Source organism: Salvelinus alpinus, chromosome 17 (genome assembly GCF_045679555.1).
Source record: "Salvelinus alpinus chromosome 17, SLU_Salpinus.1, whole genome shotgun sequence".
Taxonomy (NCBI): domain Eukaryota; kingdom Metazoa; phylum Chordata; class Actinopteri; order Salmoniformes; family Salmonidae; genus Salvelinus; species Salvelinus alpinus.
Genome location: NC_092102.1, coordinates 30,641,145 through 30,657,593, shown reverse-complemented (window position 1 = coordinate 30,657,593; position 16,449 = coordinate 30,641,145). Strand labels below are relative to the sequence as shown.

The 16,449-nt window shown below is 40.8% G+C and overlaps 1 protein-coding gene across 1 annotated transcript in view; it reads left to right on the top strand.

The window, feature by feature from the left end:
* LOC139542729 (voltage-dependent L-type calcium channel subunit alpha-1D-like) overlaps positions 1–16,449 on the top strand; it is a 197,898-nt gene that overhangs the window by 38,852 nt on the left and 142,597 nt on the right. Inside the window, exons 4-6 of the mRNA XM_071348510.1 lie at positions 10,668–10,807; positions 14,103–14,242; positions 15,181–15,333. Of these exons, the coding sequence (XP_071204611.1) occupies positions 10,668–10,807; positions 14,103–14,242; positions 15,181–15,333 (433 nt within the window). The remainder of the gene's footprint in view (positions 1–10,667; positions 10,808–14,102; positions 14,243–15,180; positions 15,334–16,449) is intronic.

The following is a 16,449-nucleotide window of genomic DNA, read 5'->3' as shown; positions in this document are numbered from 1 at the left end:
TCAATCAAACAGACTCCAACCTCTCCACAATGGCCAAGACCAGAAAGCTGTGTAAGGACATCAGGGATAAAATTGTAGACCTGCACAAGGCTGGGATGGGCTACAGGACAATAGGCAAGCAGCTTGGTGAGAAGGCAACAACTGTTGGCGCAATTATTAGAAAATGGAAGAAGTTCAAGATGACGGTCAATCACCCTCGGTCTGGGGCTCCATGCAAGATCTCACCTCGTGGGGCATCAATGATCATGAGGAAGGTGAGGTGTGTCCGTGTATGTGCACATATGTGAATTTGAATGAGATTGTGTGTATATACATGTGTACAAACACCTGAACGGCATCAGCCCCAAGCAAACCGGCATTAGCTGTAAAAACACTGCCTCTCACTGTCATTCAAACATACTTGTTATGTTTTATTTTTTTACTTTTATCTTTGAGCGTCATTCCACTTGTTTCCAATTCCACATCCCAACCATTAGCTTCCCTCAGCCCATCCCACCTATCTCTGCTGGCCACCCTCTTTGGATTTCTACGCAGTGGTACTATTAACTGATGTTTCATAGATCTCAGCGGTACTATTAACTGATGTTTCATAGATCTCAGCGGTACTATTAACTGATGTTTCATAGATCTCAGCGGTACTATTAACTGATGTTCTATAAATCTCAGCGGTACGATTAACTGATGTTCTATAAATCTCAGTGGTACTATTAACTGATGTTCTATAAATCTCAGCGGTACTATTAACTGATGTTCTATAAATCTCAGCAGTACTATTAACTGATGTTCTATAAATCTCAGCAGTACTATAAAACTGATGTTTCATAGATCTCAGCGATACTATTAACTGATGTTCTATAAATCTCAGCAGTACTATTAACTGATGTTCTATAAATCTCAGCAGTACTATAAAACTGATGTTTCATAGATCTCAGCGATACTATTAACTGATGTTCTATAAATCTCAGCGGTACTATTAACTGATGTTCTATAAATCTCAGCGGTACTATTAACTGATGTTCTATAAATCTCAGCGGTACTATTAACTGATGTTCTATAAATCTCAGCAGTACTATAAAACTGATGTTTCATAGATCTCAGCGGTACTATTAACTGATGTTCTATAAATCTCAGCGGTACTATTAACTGATGTTCTATAAATCTCAGCGGTACTATTAACTGATGTTCTATAAATCTCAGCGGTACTATTAACTGATGTTCTATAAATCTCAGCGGTACGATTAACTGATGTTCTATAAATCTCAGTGGTACTATTAACTGATGTTCTATAAATCTCAGCGGTACTATTAACTGATGTTCTATAAATCTCAGCAGTACTATTAACTGATGTTCTATAAATCTCAGTGGTACTATTAACTGATGTTCTATAAATCTCAGCGGTACTATTAACTGATGTTCTATAAATCTCAGCGGTACTATTAACTGATGTTCTATAAATCTCAGCGGTACTATTAACTGATGTTCTATAAATCTCAGCAGTACTATTAACTGATGTTCTATAAATCTCAGCGGTACTATTAACTGATGTTCTATAAATCTCAGTGGTACTATTAACTGATGTTCTATAAATCTCAGCGGTACTATTAACTGATGTTCTATAAATCTCAGTGGTACTATTAACTGATGTTCTATAAATCTCAGCGGTACTATTAACTGATGTTCTATAAATCTCAGTGGTACTATTAACTGATGTTCTATAAATCTCAGCGGTACTATTAACTGATGTTCTATAAATCTCAGTGGTACTATTAACTGATGTTCTATAAATCTCAGCGGTACTATTAACTGATGTTCTATAAATCTCAGTGGTACTATTAACTGATGTTCTTTAAATCTCAGCGGTACTATTAACTGATGTTCTATAAATCTCAGTGGTACTATTAACTGATGTTCTATAAATCTCAGCGGTACTATTAACTGATGTTCTATAAATCTCAGTGGTACTATTAACTGATGTTCTATAAATCTCAGCGGTACTATTAACTGATGTTCTATAAATCTCAGTGGTACTATTAACTGATGTTCTATAAATCTCAGCGGTACTATTAACTGATGTTCCATCTGTTGGCTGGCTGTTCACAATGGCTTTCTAGTGAGAGATGCTGCTCCCCTCCTCCCACTCCTGATTACACCTTCTGTCTCTTTTGTCACCTGTAATATCTCCTCTTCAGGCCCTTCCCCTTCCATGTCTGTTCTGTTACAAAGCAGGTGGTTGTAGGAGGGAGGCACGCAGGTGCACGCACACACACACACACACACACACACACACACACACACACACACACACACACACACACACACACACACACACACACACACACACACACACACACACACACACACACACACACACAGTGACTTAAGGCCACAAAGGCAGCAGCAGGGTGGATTTGGCCTACGTGGCTGCCACAGCGTCAGAGCTCTACTAAGTGCCTTCATTCAGACGTGATTATTAAAGAGGTAGTCAGCAGGTCTGCTTTGTCAGCTGTTGACAGAGCACAAAAGGGGACATTTCAGACCAAAATAAACACAGGGGACAGGGGTGAGGGAGGGGACACACATTCAAGCAGTTACATATTTTTTTAATCGCTCTGGTACTATTTTCACAAGTATGTAGTAAATTTCACAACTCTTAGTACAAAACTCAAAACAGATCATCAAAAAGGCATTTTTTTTTCAAACTTTAAGCAGATTTTCAATTTACTAAGTACAACACACAAAATCACACAGTAACTTTTTCACCAAACCTAATCAGTGTTTTATCTAGAAATACCTTTCATATAAAGTCATTGCCTTTCACAATGCAATACTCACAATACTGTTCATATGATTCTCTTCTCATTTGTTTAAATACATTTGACCATCACTTAATCCAACTGCACTTAACGGTTAATCACTTAACCGTTTGGTAAACCTATAGATTTTAAACTGCCTTGTCAACTATATATAGATTTTAAACTGGTTTGTCTACTATATATGGATTTTAAACTGGTTTGTCTACTATATATAGATTTCAAATCAAATCAATTTGTATTTGTCACATCACATGGTTAGCAGATGTTAATGCGAGTGTAGCGAAATGCTTGTGCTTCTAGTTCCGACAATGCAGTAATAATCAACGAGTAATCTAACCTAACAATTCCACAACTACTACCTTATACACACAAGTGTAAAGGGATAAAGAATATGTACATAAAGATATATGAATGAGTGATGGTACAGAACGGCATAGCCAAGATGCAGTAGATGGTATAGAGTACAGTATATACATATACATTATATTAAGTGGCATTGTTTAAAGTGGCTAGTGATACATTTTTGATCAATTTCCATCAATTTCCATTATTAAAGTGAGCTGGAGTTGAGTCAGTATGTTGGCATCAGCCACTCATTGTTAGTGGTGGCTGTTTAACAGTCTGATGGCCTTGAGATAGAAGCTGTTTCAAACTGGTTTGTCTACTATATATGGATTTTAAACTGGTTTGTCTACTATATATGGATTTTAAACTGGTTTGTCTACTATATATAGTTTTTACTGGTTTGTCTACTATATATGGATTTTATACTGGTTTGTCTACTATATATGGATTTTGAGAACTACAGATGTAAAATGTGTGTTTGTAAAGTATAAACATCTTAATGTAATGTATGATACATGATAACCACACATAAGGACTACTCGTTATTCCTAATCGATTTCACATAGTGGTAACCCACAATTGGTCACCGTATAAAAGGGTGTGTGTGAACGCTTGTAATTTCAACATGGTGCAGGATAGACAGCAAGGGATAGGAAGAAATCAAAGCGCTCATGGGCAAGGGGCCCTTCAGAGAGGTGGGCACGGGCCCCATCAAAGAGGTCAAAGAAGTGGACATGGGCATTTTCATGTCCGCAGCTCTCTCTAAAGATGGTGTGGTGGGATGTAGGCCATTACTTGGATCCTACAACACTGCATACCTTATTGTGTTTCTCAATGAAATTGATCAGGCTTATCAAGGTGAAGGGGTCACCTATGTAATTGTGTGGGACAATGCCAAGTTCCACCACGCAGAGGTGGTTCGGGAATGGTTTTGGGCCCATTCTCGATTCGTGACCCTATACCTGCCCCCATATTCTCCTTTCCTCAAGCCTATTGAGTATTTATTTCCGCATGGAGGTGGAAGGTGTACAATCACCATCCCCTTGAGCGTACCACGCTCCTTCTGGCCATGGATGAGGCATCTGACAACATCAATGCGGACCAATGTCAAGCTTGGATTCTCCATGCCAAAAGGTTTTTCCTGCGCTGCATGAACAATGACATTCACTGTGATATGGGTGAGAATTTATGGCCAAATAAATGCTCAAGACAGGCTTGATGCAAATGAATGCGTGCTAAAAGTTATTCATTGAATTTGTTTAATTATATTTCTTACATATGATTACAGACCGTACACCTATGTTGCAATTATATCTGAAAAATACATTTGTTTTTTGCATGAATGATTGATCACATTTTTGATTTCACATTGGATAGATTTTCTGTAAATTTTATTGGGTAATGTAAGTGTATTGCCCAATGTGAAAACTGTAATCTACTGTAATTTACAGTACTGTAGCATATTACTTTCAGCACTTCTAAGGGTGATTTGAAACACGTAACTTGCATTGTTTGCTATTCGATTAACTGGTAGTTAAAACAACTAAATTGAAAAGTGATTAAACCAATGTTCTCATTACATTTTACAATAAACATATATTTTGAATCAATGGTTGTGTGGTGAGAGATGTTTACAATCCAAATGAATGCACAATGACAGAGCTCTTGTGAGTGTGAAGCAGCTAGCGCTGACTCAATCTCTGACCCCACAAGGTCTTCACTTGGAGATGCATCAGCTGCCCACTTCAAAGACTACTGTGTGTGTCTGTTGAAAACCTATGTCCTGGATGTGTGGTGGCTGAGGTTTATTTCTAAGCACTCGTTAGGTTTCTCACCTCTTCCAGACTTCTGTAATCTCACCCACCAGCCGGCTCTCTCTTGGGGACGAGGATAACACTTATGTAGCTGGTTGTCTATTTTCTCATTTTCTCCATGTCCTTTGTCATTCCTCTTTTGTTTCCTCTGTGAAGCATGCTTGTTTTGTTATAAAGCAGCTTCCTCTAGCCATCCATTTATTTCTTTATTTTATTTATTTAACCTTTATTTAACCAGGCAAGTCAGTTAAGAATAAATTCTTATTTTCAATGACGGCCTAGGAACAGCCATTTAGCCATTCATCGTATGAATAGATTATTTACCCACATTGTTGTCATCCTATCAGCCTCACAGGTTAATTTGCTCTATCTCTGTATTACTCTGCATTAGCTAATCCCTGTGTGAAAATGTCTGCTGTCTGGCTGCCTGCCTTTTATTGCTCTGTGAATATCAGCATTACGTCCTGTACTGTACTGAATCAACATTGAGGCAGAGAAGCAGAGGCTGCCTGGCTGGCTTTAAAATCTGCTGTTGAATTATAAGAACATACGGTTTGAATGATGTGGAAATCTCTCCCAGATAAAGGGATATGCTCTCTGACCAGTATTACTGTGTAAGTGTAAAACTCATGCTGTTACCCAGGTAACATTTGAATTACGCAACAAACGGGAGATTGCATTTCCTGATGTTGACTTTGTGCTCTTAGATGATTTCACTGAGTTGTGGGTTGGTGGTGGAGAAATGCGTTGCTATGCCGATAGTGTTGAAAAGTCACAGAATCTGGGATTTTGTGCACCACGTTGTATGACAGTCATTTCTGTCCGGTGTCTTGTGCAAGCCATCCTGCTTTGTTGAGTATATTGTTACCGCAGCACTAAACCAGACCTCATGTCCTGTCACCCGACAATCATCTGTCTGTGTGGCGCTGCACCATCATCATCGATCATCGTATAAATTACATTAATGTTGTTTTCACAGACCTTTTATCTGTCTATCTGGATTAACAACCTGTTCTCTCTCTCTCTCTTCCCCAGTACAGTTTAAACCTGTCCTCTCTCTCTCTCTTCCCCAGTACAGTTTAAACCTGTTCTCTCTCTCTCTCTTCCCCAGTACAGTTTAAATCTGTTCTCTCTCTCTCTTCCCCAGTACAGTTTAAACCTGTTCTCTCTCTCTTCCCCAGTACAGTTTAAACCTGTTCTCTCTCTCTCTCTTCCCCAGTACAGTTTAAACCTGTTCTCTCTCTCTCTCTTCCCCAGTACAGTTTAAATCTCTTCTCTCTCTCTCTCTTCCCCAGTACAGTTTAAATCTGTTCTCTCTCTCTCTCTTCCCCAGTACAGTTTAAATCTGTTCTCTCTCTCTCTTCCCCAGTACAGTTTAAACCTGTTCTCTCTCTCTCTCTCTCTTCCCCAGTACAGTTTAAACCTGTTCTCTCTCTCTCTCTCTCTTCCCCAGTACAGTTTAAACCTGTCCTCTCTCTCTCTCTTCCCCAGTACAGTTTAAATCTGTTCTCTCTCTCTCTCTCTTCCCCAGTACAGTTTAAACCTGTTCTCTCTCTCTCTCTTCCCCAGTACAGTTTAAATCTGTTCTCTCTCTCTCTCTTCCCCAGTACAGTTTAAACCTGTTCTCTCTCTCTCTCTCTCTTCCCCAGTACAGTTTAAACATGTTCTCCCTCTCTCTCTCTTCCCCAGTACAGTTTAAACCTGTTCTCTCTCTCTCTCTCTTCCCCAGTACAGTTTAAACCTGTTCTCTCTCTCTCTCTCTCTTCCCCAGTACAGTTTAAATCTGTTCTCTCTCTCTTCCCCAGTACAGTTTAAATCTGTTCTCTCTCTCTTCCCCAGTACAGTTTAAATCTGTTCTCTCTCTCTCTCTCTTCCCCAGTACAGTTTAAACCTGTTCTCTCTCTCTTCCCCAGTACAGTTTAAACCTGTTCTCTCTCTCTCTCTTCCCCAGTACAGTTTAAACCTGTCCTCTCTCTCTCTCTTCCCCAGTACAGTTTAAACCTGTCCTCTTTCTCTCTCTTCCCCAGTACAGTTTAAACCTGTTCTCTCTCTCTCTCTCTTCCCCAGTACAGTTTAAATCTGTTCTCTCTCTCTCTCTCTTCCCCAGTACAGTTTAAATCTGTTCTCTCTCTCTTCCCCAGTACAGTTTAAACCTGTTCTCTCTCTCTCTCTTCCCCAGTACAGTTTAAATCTGTTCTCTCTCGCTCTCTCTTCCCCAGTACAGTTTAAACCTGTTCTCTCTCTCTCTTCCCCAGTACAGTTTAAACCTGTTCTCTCTCTCTCTCTTCCCCAGTACAGTTTAAACCTGTTCTCTCTCTCTCTCTCTTCCCCAGTACAGTTTAAACCTGTTCTCTCTCTCTCTCTCTTCCCCAGTACAGTTTAAACCTGTCCTCTCTCTCTCTCTTCCCCAGTACAGTTTAAACCTGTTCTCTCTCTCTTCCCCAGTACAGTTTAAACCTGTTCTCTCTCTCTCTCTCTTCCCCAGTACAGTTTAAACCTGTTCTCTCTCTCTCTCTTCCCCAGTACAGTTTAAATATGTTCTCTCTCTCTCTCTCTTCCCCAGTACAGTTTAAACCTGTTCTCTCTCTCTTCCCCAGTACAGTTTAAACCTGTCCTCTCTCTCTCTCTTCCCCAGTACAGTTTAAATCTGTTCTCTCTCGCTCTCTCTTCCCCAGTACAGTTTAAACCTGTTCTCTCTCTCTTCCCCAGTACAGTTTAAACCTGTTCTCTCTCTCTCTCTTCCCCAGTACAGTTTAAACCTGTTCTCTCTCTCTCTCTCTTCCCCAGTACAGTTTAAACCTGTTCTCTCTCTCTCTCTTCCCCAGTACAGTTTAAACCTGTTCTCTCTCTCTCTCTTCCCCAGTACAGTTTAAACCTGTCCTCTCTCTCTCTCTTCCCCAGTACAGTTTAAACCTGTTCTCTCTCTCTCTCTTCCCCAGCACAGTTTAAATCTGTTCTCTCTCTCTCTCTTCCCCAGTACAGTTTAAACCTGTTCTCTCTCTCTCTCTCTCTCTTCCCCAGTACAGTTTAAACATGTTCTCTCTCTCTTCCCCAGTACAGTTTAAACCTGTTCTCTCTCTCTCTCTTCCCCAGTACAGTTTAAACCTGTCCTCTCTCTCTCTCTTCCCCAGTACAGTTTAAACCTGTTCTCTCTCTCTTCCCCAGTACAGTTTAAACCTGTTCTCTCTCTCTCTCTCTTCCCCAGTACAGTTTAAATCTGTTCTCTCTCTCTCTCTCTTCCCCAGTACAGTTTAAATCTGTTCTCTCTCTCTTCCCCAGTACAGTTTAAATCTGTTCTCTCTCTCTTCCCCAGTACAGTTTAAATCTGTTCTCTCTCTCTCTCTTCCCCAGTACAGTTTAAACCTGTTCTCTCTCTCTCTCTTCCCCAGTACAGTTTAAACCTGTTCTCTCTCTCTCTCTTCCCCAGTACAGTTTAAACCTGTTCTCTCTCTCTCTCTTCCCCAGTACAGTTTAAATCTGTTCTCTCTCTCTTCCCCAGTACAGTTTAAACCTGTTCTCTCTCTCTTCCCCAGTACAGTTTAAATCTGTTCTCTCTCTCTTCCCCAGTACAGTTTAAACCTGTGCTCTCTCTCTCTCTCTTCCCCAGTACAGTTTAAATCTGTTCTCTCTCTCTCTCTTCCCCAGTACAGTTTAAACATGTCCTCTCTCTCTCTCTTCCCCAGTACAGTTTAAACCTGTTCTCTCTCTCTCTCTCTCTTCCCCAGTACAGTTTAAACCTGTTCTCTCTCTCTCTCTTCCCCAGTACAGTTTAAACCTGTCCTCTCTCTCTCTCTTCCCCAGTACAGTTTAAACCTGTTCTCTCTCTCTCTCTCTTCCCCAGTACAGTTTAAACCTGTCCTCTCTCTCTCTCTCTTCCCCAGTACAGTTTAAACCTGTCCTCTCTCTCTCTCTTCCCCAGTACAGTTTAAACCTGTCCTCTCTCTCTCTCTTCCCCAGTACAGTTTAAACCTGTTCTCTCTCTCTCTCTTCCCCAGTACAGTTTAAACCTGTTCTCTCTCTCTCTCTTCCCCAGTACAGTTTAAACCTGTTATCTCTCTCTCTCTCTTCCCCAGTACAGTTTAAACCTGTTATCTCTCTCTCTCTCTTCCCCAGTACAGTTTAAACCTGTTATCTCTCTCTCTCTCTTCCCCAGTACAGTTTAAACCTTTTCTCTCTCTCTTCCCCAGTACAGTTTAAACCTTTTCTCTCTCTCTTCCCCAGTACAGTTTAAACCTGTCCTCTCTCTCTCTCTTCCCCAGTACAGTTTAAATCTGTTCTCTCTCTCTCTCTTCCCCAGTACAGTTTAAACCTGTTCTCTCTCTCTCTCTTCCCCAGTACAGTTTAAACCTGTTCTCTCTCTCTCTCTTCCCCAGTACAGTTTAAATCTGTTCTCTCTCTCTCTCTCTTCCCCAGTACAGTTTAAACCTGTTCTCTCTCTCTTCCCCAGTACAGTTTAAATCTGTTCTCTCTCTCTTCCCCAGTACAGTTTAAACCTGTTCTCTCTCTCTTCCCCAGTACAGTTTAAACCTGTGCTCTCTCTCTCTCTCTTCCCCAGTACAGTTTAAACCTGTGCTCTCTCTCTCTCTCTTCCCCAGTACAGTTTAAATCTGTTCTCTCTCTCTCTCTTCCCCAGTACAGTTTAAACATGTCCTCTCTCTCTCTCTTCCCCAGTACAGTTTAAACCTGTTCTCTCTCTCTCTCTCTCTTCCCCAGTACAGTTTAAACCTGTTCTCTCTCTCTCTCTCTCTTCCCCAGTACAGTTTAAACCTGTTCTCTCTCTCTCTCTTCCCCAGTACAGTTTAAACCTGTCCTCTCTCTCTCTCTTCCCCAGTACAGTTTAAACCTGTCCTCTCTCTCTCTCTTCCCCAGTACAGTTTAAACCTGTTCTCTCTCTCTCTCTCTTCCCCAGTACAGTTTAAACCTGTCCTCTCTCTCTCTCTCTTCCCCAGTACAGTTTAAACCTGTCCTCTCTCTCTCTCTTCCCCAGTACAGTTTAAACCTGTTCTCTCTCTCTCTCTTCCCCAGTACAGTTTAAACCTGTTCTCTCTCTCTCTCTTCCCCAGTACAGTTTAAACCTGTTATCTCTCTCTCTCTCTTCCCCAGTACAGTTTAAACCTGTTATCTCTCTCTCTCTCTTCCCCAGTACAGTTTAAACCTTTTCTCTCTCTCTTCCCCAGTACAGTTTAAACCTTTTCTCTCTCTCTTCCCCAGTACAGTTTAAACCTGTCCTCTCTCTCTCTTCCCCAGTACAGTTTAAACCTGTTCTCTCTCTCTCTCTCTTCCCCAGTACAGTTTAAATCTGTTCTCTCTCTCTCTCTCTCGCTTCCCCAGTACAGTTTAAATCTGTTCTCTCTCTCTCTCTCTCTCTTCCCCAGTACAGTTTAAATCTGTTCTCTCTCTCTCTCTCTCTTCCCCAGTACAGTTTAAATCTGTTGGCTCAACCATTACTTCCTACTTACTGCACAATGAACCAATCAGACTTCTTTCTTTTAAAGAGTATTTGTTGTTTTAATTTATCCACTGTTTCCTCTATATTGTAAATTATGGCCGCCATCGCTCACCACACCCCCACCTTCGCTAATTCTGCCACCGCTGCTGAAAGAAAATCTAAGGGAAACACTGTTATTATTCACATCTGTGATGGTCTTTTTTTCTTCTTTTTTTTCTCACCCTCTCTTTCCCCCCCTCCCCACAGGAAACAGTAGAATATGCCTTCCTGATCATCTTTACGATAGAGACCTTTCTGAAGATCATAGCGTATGGTTTAGTCATGCATCAGAACTCCTACGTAAGGAACGGCTGGAACATGCTAGATTTTGTCATTGTTATAGTAGGGTAAGTACCACGTTCCTCCTAGACAGAGTCATACACACATGCATGTACTCACACATACACACACACGCACGCACGCATGTACACACATGACTATGTCAGATCCTGCTGATGCCCAAGGCCCAAAATAAAGCCCAATCTGGAGCACTGAAAGGTTACAAAAATGTTAACATAAACACAAGTATGTTGTAAGATGTTATGTAATGAAAAACACTGTAGAACACACAAACACGCAGCAACATATTCAGAGGGAAAACACACATGCAACAATTCACCCTCCCTGTGTATGAGTCTCTATTTGATCAAGAAGGATCATCGGCTTAAGACTCTTCATCACATCCAGTAACAACAAGAGGCTATGGCAATCACACACACACACACACACCACACACACACACACACACACACCACACACACACACACACACACACACACACACACACACACACACACACACACACACACACACACACACACACACACACACACACACACACACACACACACATACATACACAGTAGTACCTCTGTGAATTACCTGAGATCCTGTCGTCTGTCACATGGTTTTAGGATTTGGGTTCGGGTTCGGGTCAAGAGGAAGTCACACACTCGCTTCTGATTTTAAAAAAGGAAATGGGAAAAAAATACTTTGTGTAGTCTACTACATAATGCTTGATCCCATGATACAGTACCAGTCAAAAGTTTGGGCACTGTCACGCCCTGACCTTAGAGAGCCTTTTTATGTCTCTATTTGGTTTGGTCAGGGTGTGATTTGGGGTGGGCATTCTATGTTTTGTTTTCTATGATTTTGTGTTTCTATGTTTTGGCCGGGTATGGTTCTCAATCAGGGACAGCTGTCTATCGTTGTCTCTGATTGGGAACCATACTTAGGTAGCCCTTTTTCCCTCCTTTCGTTGTGGGTAGTTAACTTTGTTTGTGGCACTATAGCCCTGTAAGCTTCACGGTTGTCTTTCGTTTGTTGTTTTGTTGGCGTCATTTATCTATAATCAAAGGAATATGTTCACCACGCTGCACCTTGGTCCACTTCTTACAACGGCCGTGACAGGCACACCTACTCATTCAAGGGTTTTTCTTTATTTTGACTATTTTCTACACTGTAGAATATAAGTGAAGACATCAAAACTATGATGTAGTAACCAAAACAAAGTTTTAACAAATCAAAATGTATTTTATATTTGAGAGTCTTCACACTCTTGGCATTCTCTCAACCAGCTTCACCTGGAATGCTTTTCCAACAGTCTTGAAGGAGTTCCCACATATGCTGAGCCCTTGTTGGCTGCTGTTCCTTAACTCTGCGGTCCAACTCATCCCAACCATCTCAATTGGTTTGATCAATTGGCCTGGTCATCTGATGCATTACTCCATCACTCTCCTTCTTGGTCAAATAGCCCTTACACAGCCTGGAGGTGTGTTGGGTCATTGTCCTGTTGAAAAACAAATGATAGTCCCACTAAGTGCAAACCAGATTTGATGGCGTATCGCTGCAGAATGCTGTGGTATCCATGCTGGTCAAGTGTGCCTTGAATTCTAAATAAATCACAGACATTTTCACCAACAAAGCACCCCCACATCATCACACCTCCTCCTCCATGCTTCATGGTGGGAACCACACATGCAGAGATCATTTGTTCGCCTACTCTGCGTCTCACAAAGACACACTGTGGTTGGAACCAAAAATCTCAAATTTGTATCAGACCAGAGGACAAATTTCCACAGGTTTAATGTCCATTGCTCGTGTTTCTTGGCCCAAGCAAGTCTCTTCTTCTTATTGGTGTCCTTTAGCAGTGGTTTCTTTGAAGCATTCGACCATGAAGGCCTGATTCATGCAGTCTCCTCTGAACAGTTGATGTTGAGATGTGTCTGTTATTTGAATTCTGTGAAGTATTTTCTGAGGCTGGTAGCTCTAATGAACTTATCCCCTGCAGCAAATGTAACTCTGGATCTTCCTTTCCTGTGGTGGTCCTCGTGAGAGCCAGTTTCATCATAGCGCTTGATGGTTTTTGCGACTGCACATGAAGAAACTTTCATATTTCTTTACATTTTCTTCATTGACTGACCTTCATTTCTTAAAGTAATGATGGACTATCATTTCTCTTTGCTTATTTGAGCTGTTTTTGCCATACTATGGACTTGGTCTTTTACCAAATAGTGCTATCTTCTGTATACCACCCCTACCTTGTCACAACACAACTGATTGACTCAAACGCATTAAGAAGGAAATAAATTAACTTTTAACAAGGCACACCTATTAATTGAAATGCATTCCAGGTGACTACCTCATGAAGCTGGTTGAGAGAATGCCAAGAGTGTGCAAAGCTGTCATCAAGGCAAAGGGTGGCTACTTTGAAGAATCTCAAATATAAAATATATTTTGATTTGTTTAACACTTTTTTGGTTACTACATGATTCCATGTGTGTTATTTCATAGTTTTGATGTCTTCACTATTATTCTACAATGTGGAAATAGTAACAATAGAGAAAAACCCTTGAATGAGTAGGTGTGTCCAATTCTTGGACTGGTACTGTATATCTGGGAAGAGCTGAGCCTTCCTTGAAGGGTATTCTTTTCGTTATTTTCTCTCCTTTTAGTGGCTTTCTGTAATGGTAGTTGATATCATTTGAATTATATTTTCATACACTCATTATTGACAGAAATATATAATTATATTGAGGGGTGTGTTGGCAGACAGACTCTATGGTGTGTTAATCAGTTGAAACACACACACATACACACACACACACACACATATAGAGAGAGACCTTGTGTGGTGGTCAGGGTGACGTTTATGTCCTGCACAGCTTCCCCGTGGGGCTCCAGTGTAAACTGAGGACGAGGTGTGAAACACTGAATGTAAACATAGAGAGATAAAGGTGAATTAAACAACACGTTTCACTGCACCCGTTTGGTGTATGTGACAATAAAACACACACACCCATACACACTACAGTAGATGGCCCAGAAAATACCATTAAGATAAATCAAAGCTTTGTCACCTCATTCTCAGAAAGCCTTATGACTCAGGGCTGTATGTTACAATTATGTCATCTATTTTTCTGTGTGTCTGACCTTTGTGATATCTCTCTCTCTCTCTCTCTCTCTCTCTCTCTCTCTCTCTCTCTCTCTCTCTCTCTCTCTCTCTCTCTCTCTCTCTCTCTCTCTCTCTCTCTCTCTCTCTCTCTCTCTCTCTCTCTCTCTCTCTCTCTCTCTCTCTCTCTCTCTCTCTCTCTCTCTCTCTCTCTCTCTCTCTCTCTCTTTCCCCTCTCTCCTCCCCCACAGGTTGTTCAGTGTAGTTCTGGAGGTGATAACCAAAGAGGGTGATGCGGGGGCTCAGGGGGGTAAACCAGGAGGCTTTGACGTCAAGGCCCTCCGAGCATTCCGTGTGCTCCGCCCCCTCCGTCTTGTCTCAGGAGTACCCAGTGAGTCGCCATTGCGCCAGAACATGTCTTCACTATGGAGATATGTTACCATGTTTATACCATATGAAGAGTTTATTTCTAAAATGCCAAACACCAATTTTCCACATTTGTGTTTTTTAAACTTTTGAAAATATTGCTCATGTGTGTGTAAAACATGACTATTCTCAGATGATTCATTCATACATTTTAGATGTGTATTAAATGTTTTTTGGGCAAAATGCTATATATCCATTGTTTAGCTAGAATGGAATATTTGATTGTGATAATTGTTTGCCTCACCTAGCTATCTTAAGATGAATGCACTTACTCGAAGTCACTCTGGATAAGAGCTTCTGCTAAATGACTAACATGTCAAATGTTTTACATACAGATCTCATATTAATGTATTGAATTATAATTACAAAAATAAAATATATATTGATGTCACAAATGTATCATTTGTACATTGCTTTATTTAAATGTAGTTATTTGTTACATTTGACTGTGTAAAACCTAGCAGTACTACTTATGTCACTGTGAGTGAGGTGGATATATAGCATTTTGGAAAAAATATGATTATTTGTCTCTCTGAAATGAAACCATCAAGTGATAGACTTAAAACAAATACATGTTTGTCATTGAATAATCCCGTTACATAATTAGATTGGTGTGTTTTTTCACTCTCTCTCTCATTTCTTTCAGCAATAAAAGCTCATTTACCTGCATTTCTGAAAATAAATATATTGCATTTTGGAATTAAAATATTCATATGTGTCTAGTTCAATATGACGTTTTCATTGATACACGTGTACAGTCTGAAATCCATAGGCATAAACATCAATAAATAGTTTAGAATTAGGTTCGCTATGTCCTCATAGCATTATACTGTGTGCGTGTGTGAGTGCTTGTGTGTGTGTGTGTGTGTGTGTATCTGAGCCCTCTCTCTCGGTCTCTGTCAGGTTTACAGGTAGTGTTGAACGCCATCATTAAAGCCATGGTTCCTCTGCTCCACATCGCTCTGCTAGTCCTCTTCGTCATCATCATCTATGCCATCATCGGCTTGGAACTCTTCATCGGCAAGATGCACGCCACCTGCTACCTGGCGGGCACCGGTAAGGACCTGCGTCCGTAATCTGTCCATCTCAGTCCTCCTCTGTCTGTCACAAGTTAAACTCTTTCCAGATGTTGATGCATGTCAGCTCTACAGACAAAAGTTATGCTGCATTTAGATGATGGATGCAATAAAACGTCGGAATAGCAGGACAAGAAAGCAAGAAAGATGGTGACGGAAAAAGCAAGCCTGCACAATGGTATGTGTCGCTATAGTGATTTCAGTAAACAATCAGTGCAAATCAACATCCGGTAGAAAACAATGCTATGGCAGACGGTTTTAATACGTTTTAATATTTTAACTCTGGCGGCAAGTCCCATCTACCGTGGTGGCTGAAGGCATTCACCGCCAGCCCTCAGCGGCATTTACGTCGTTCTCTCATTGAAACCAATGGCATCCGGTTTGCCGTCTACCTCGTGCATCTAAACGCAGCATTACTGATAACCAATACTGTAGAAAAACACAGGTTCAATTCTTTTTTGACTGATATGAATCATCTGTCTGTACAAACCCTAAGACCTCAGTCACTCACTAGTTGGATTCGGCTTTGATTCAATATTTAATCTGCTGACAATCATGACTCTTATTCTAGCACTCAGGCCCTGAATATGAATTAATATACAATGAATATTACTTACAGTCAATCGGGGATCTATATGAAACATGTATATGAAAGCTAGATGACATTGTTTCGTTTCTCAGCTACAATAATCTGGTTTTATAGTGGGGAGTTTATGGACAACATGTGTGTATGTATTGCCCTCTCTCTTTGTTACTTGATTGTTTACATTCCTGTGGTAGTTTAGAAGCAGCAATACAGGGCAGTTCAGGGCAGAGTAGACCCAGATCTCTGCTAGCTGTAATCCGGGGCTCTATGCTGATGTTTGCCCTTGAGAAAGGCACTTACCTGGGACTCAGACTCCTTCTCATCATCATGCTATTAGAAGTGATTATGGATGAAAGGAGATGTAAGCCATGTCAGTTGAGCAGATGAAGTGGAACTGCAGGGGGTGAATTTATGAATGTAATGTATGTGTGATTATGAATGTAATGTATGTGTGATTATGAATGTAATGTATGTGTGATTATGAATGTAATGTGTGTGTGATTATGAATG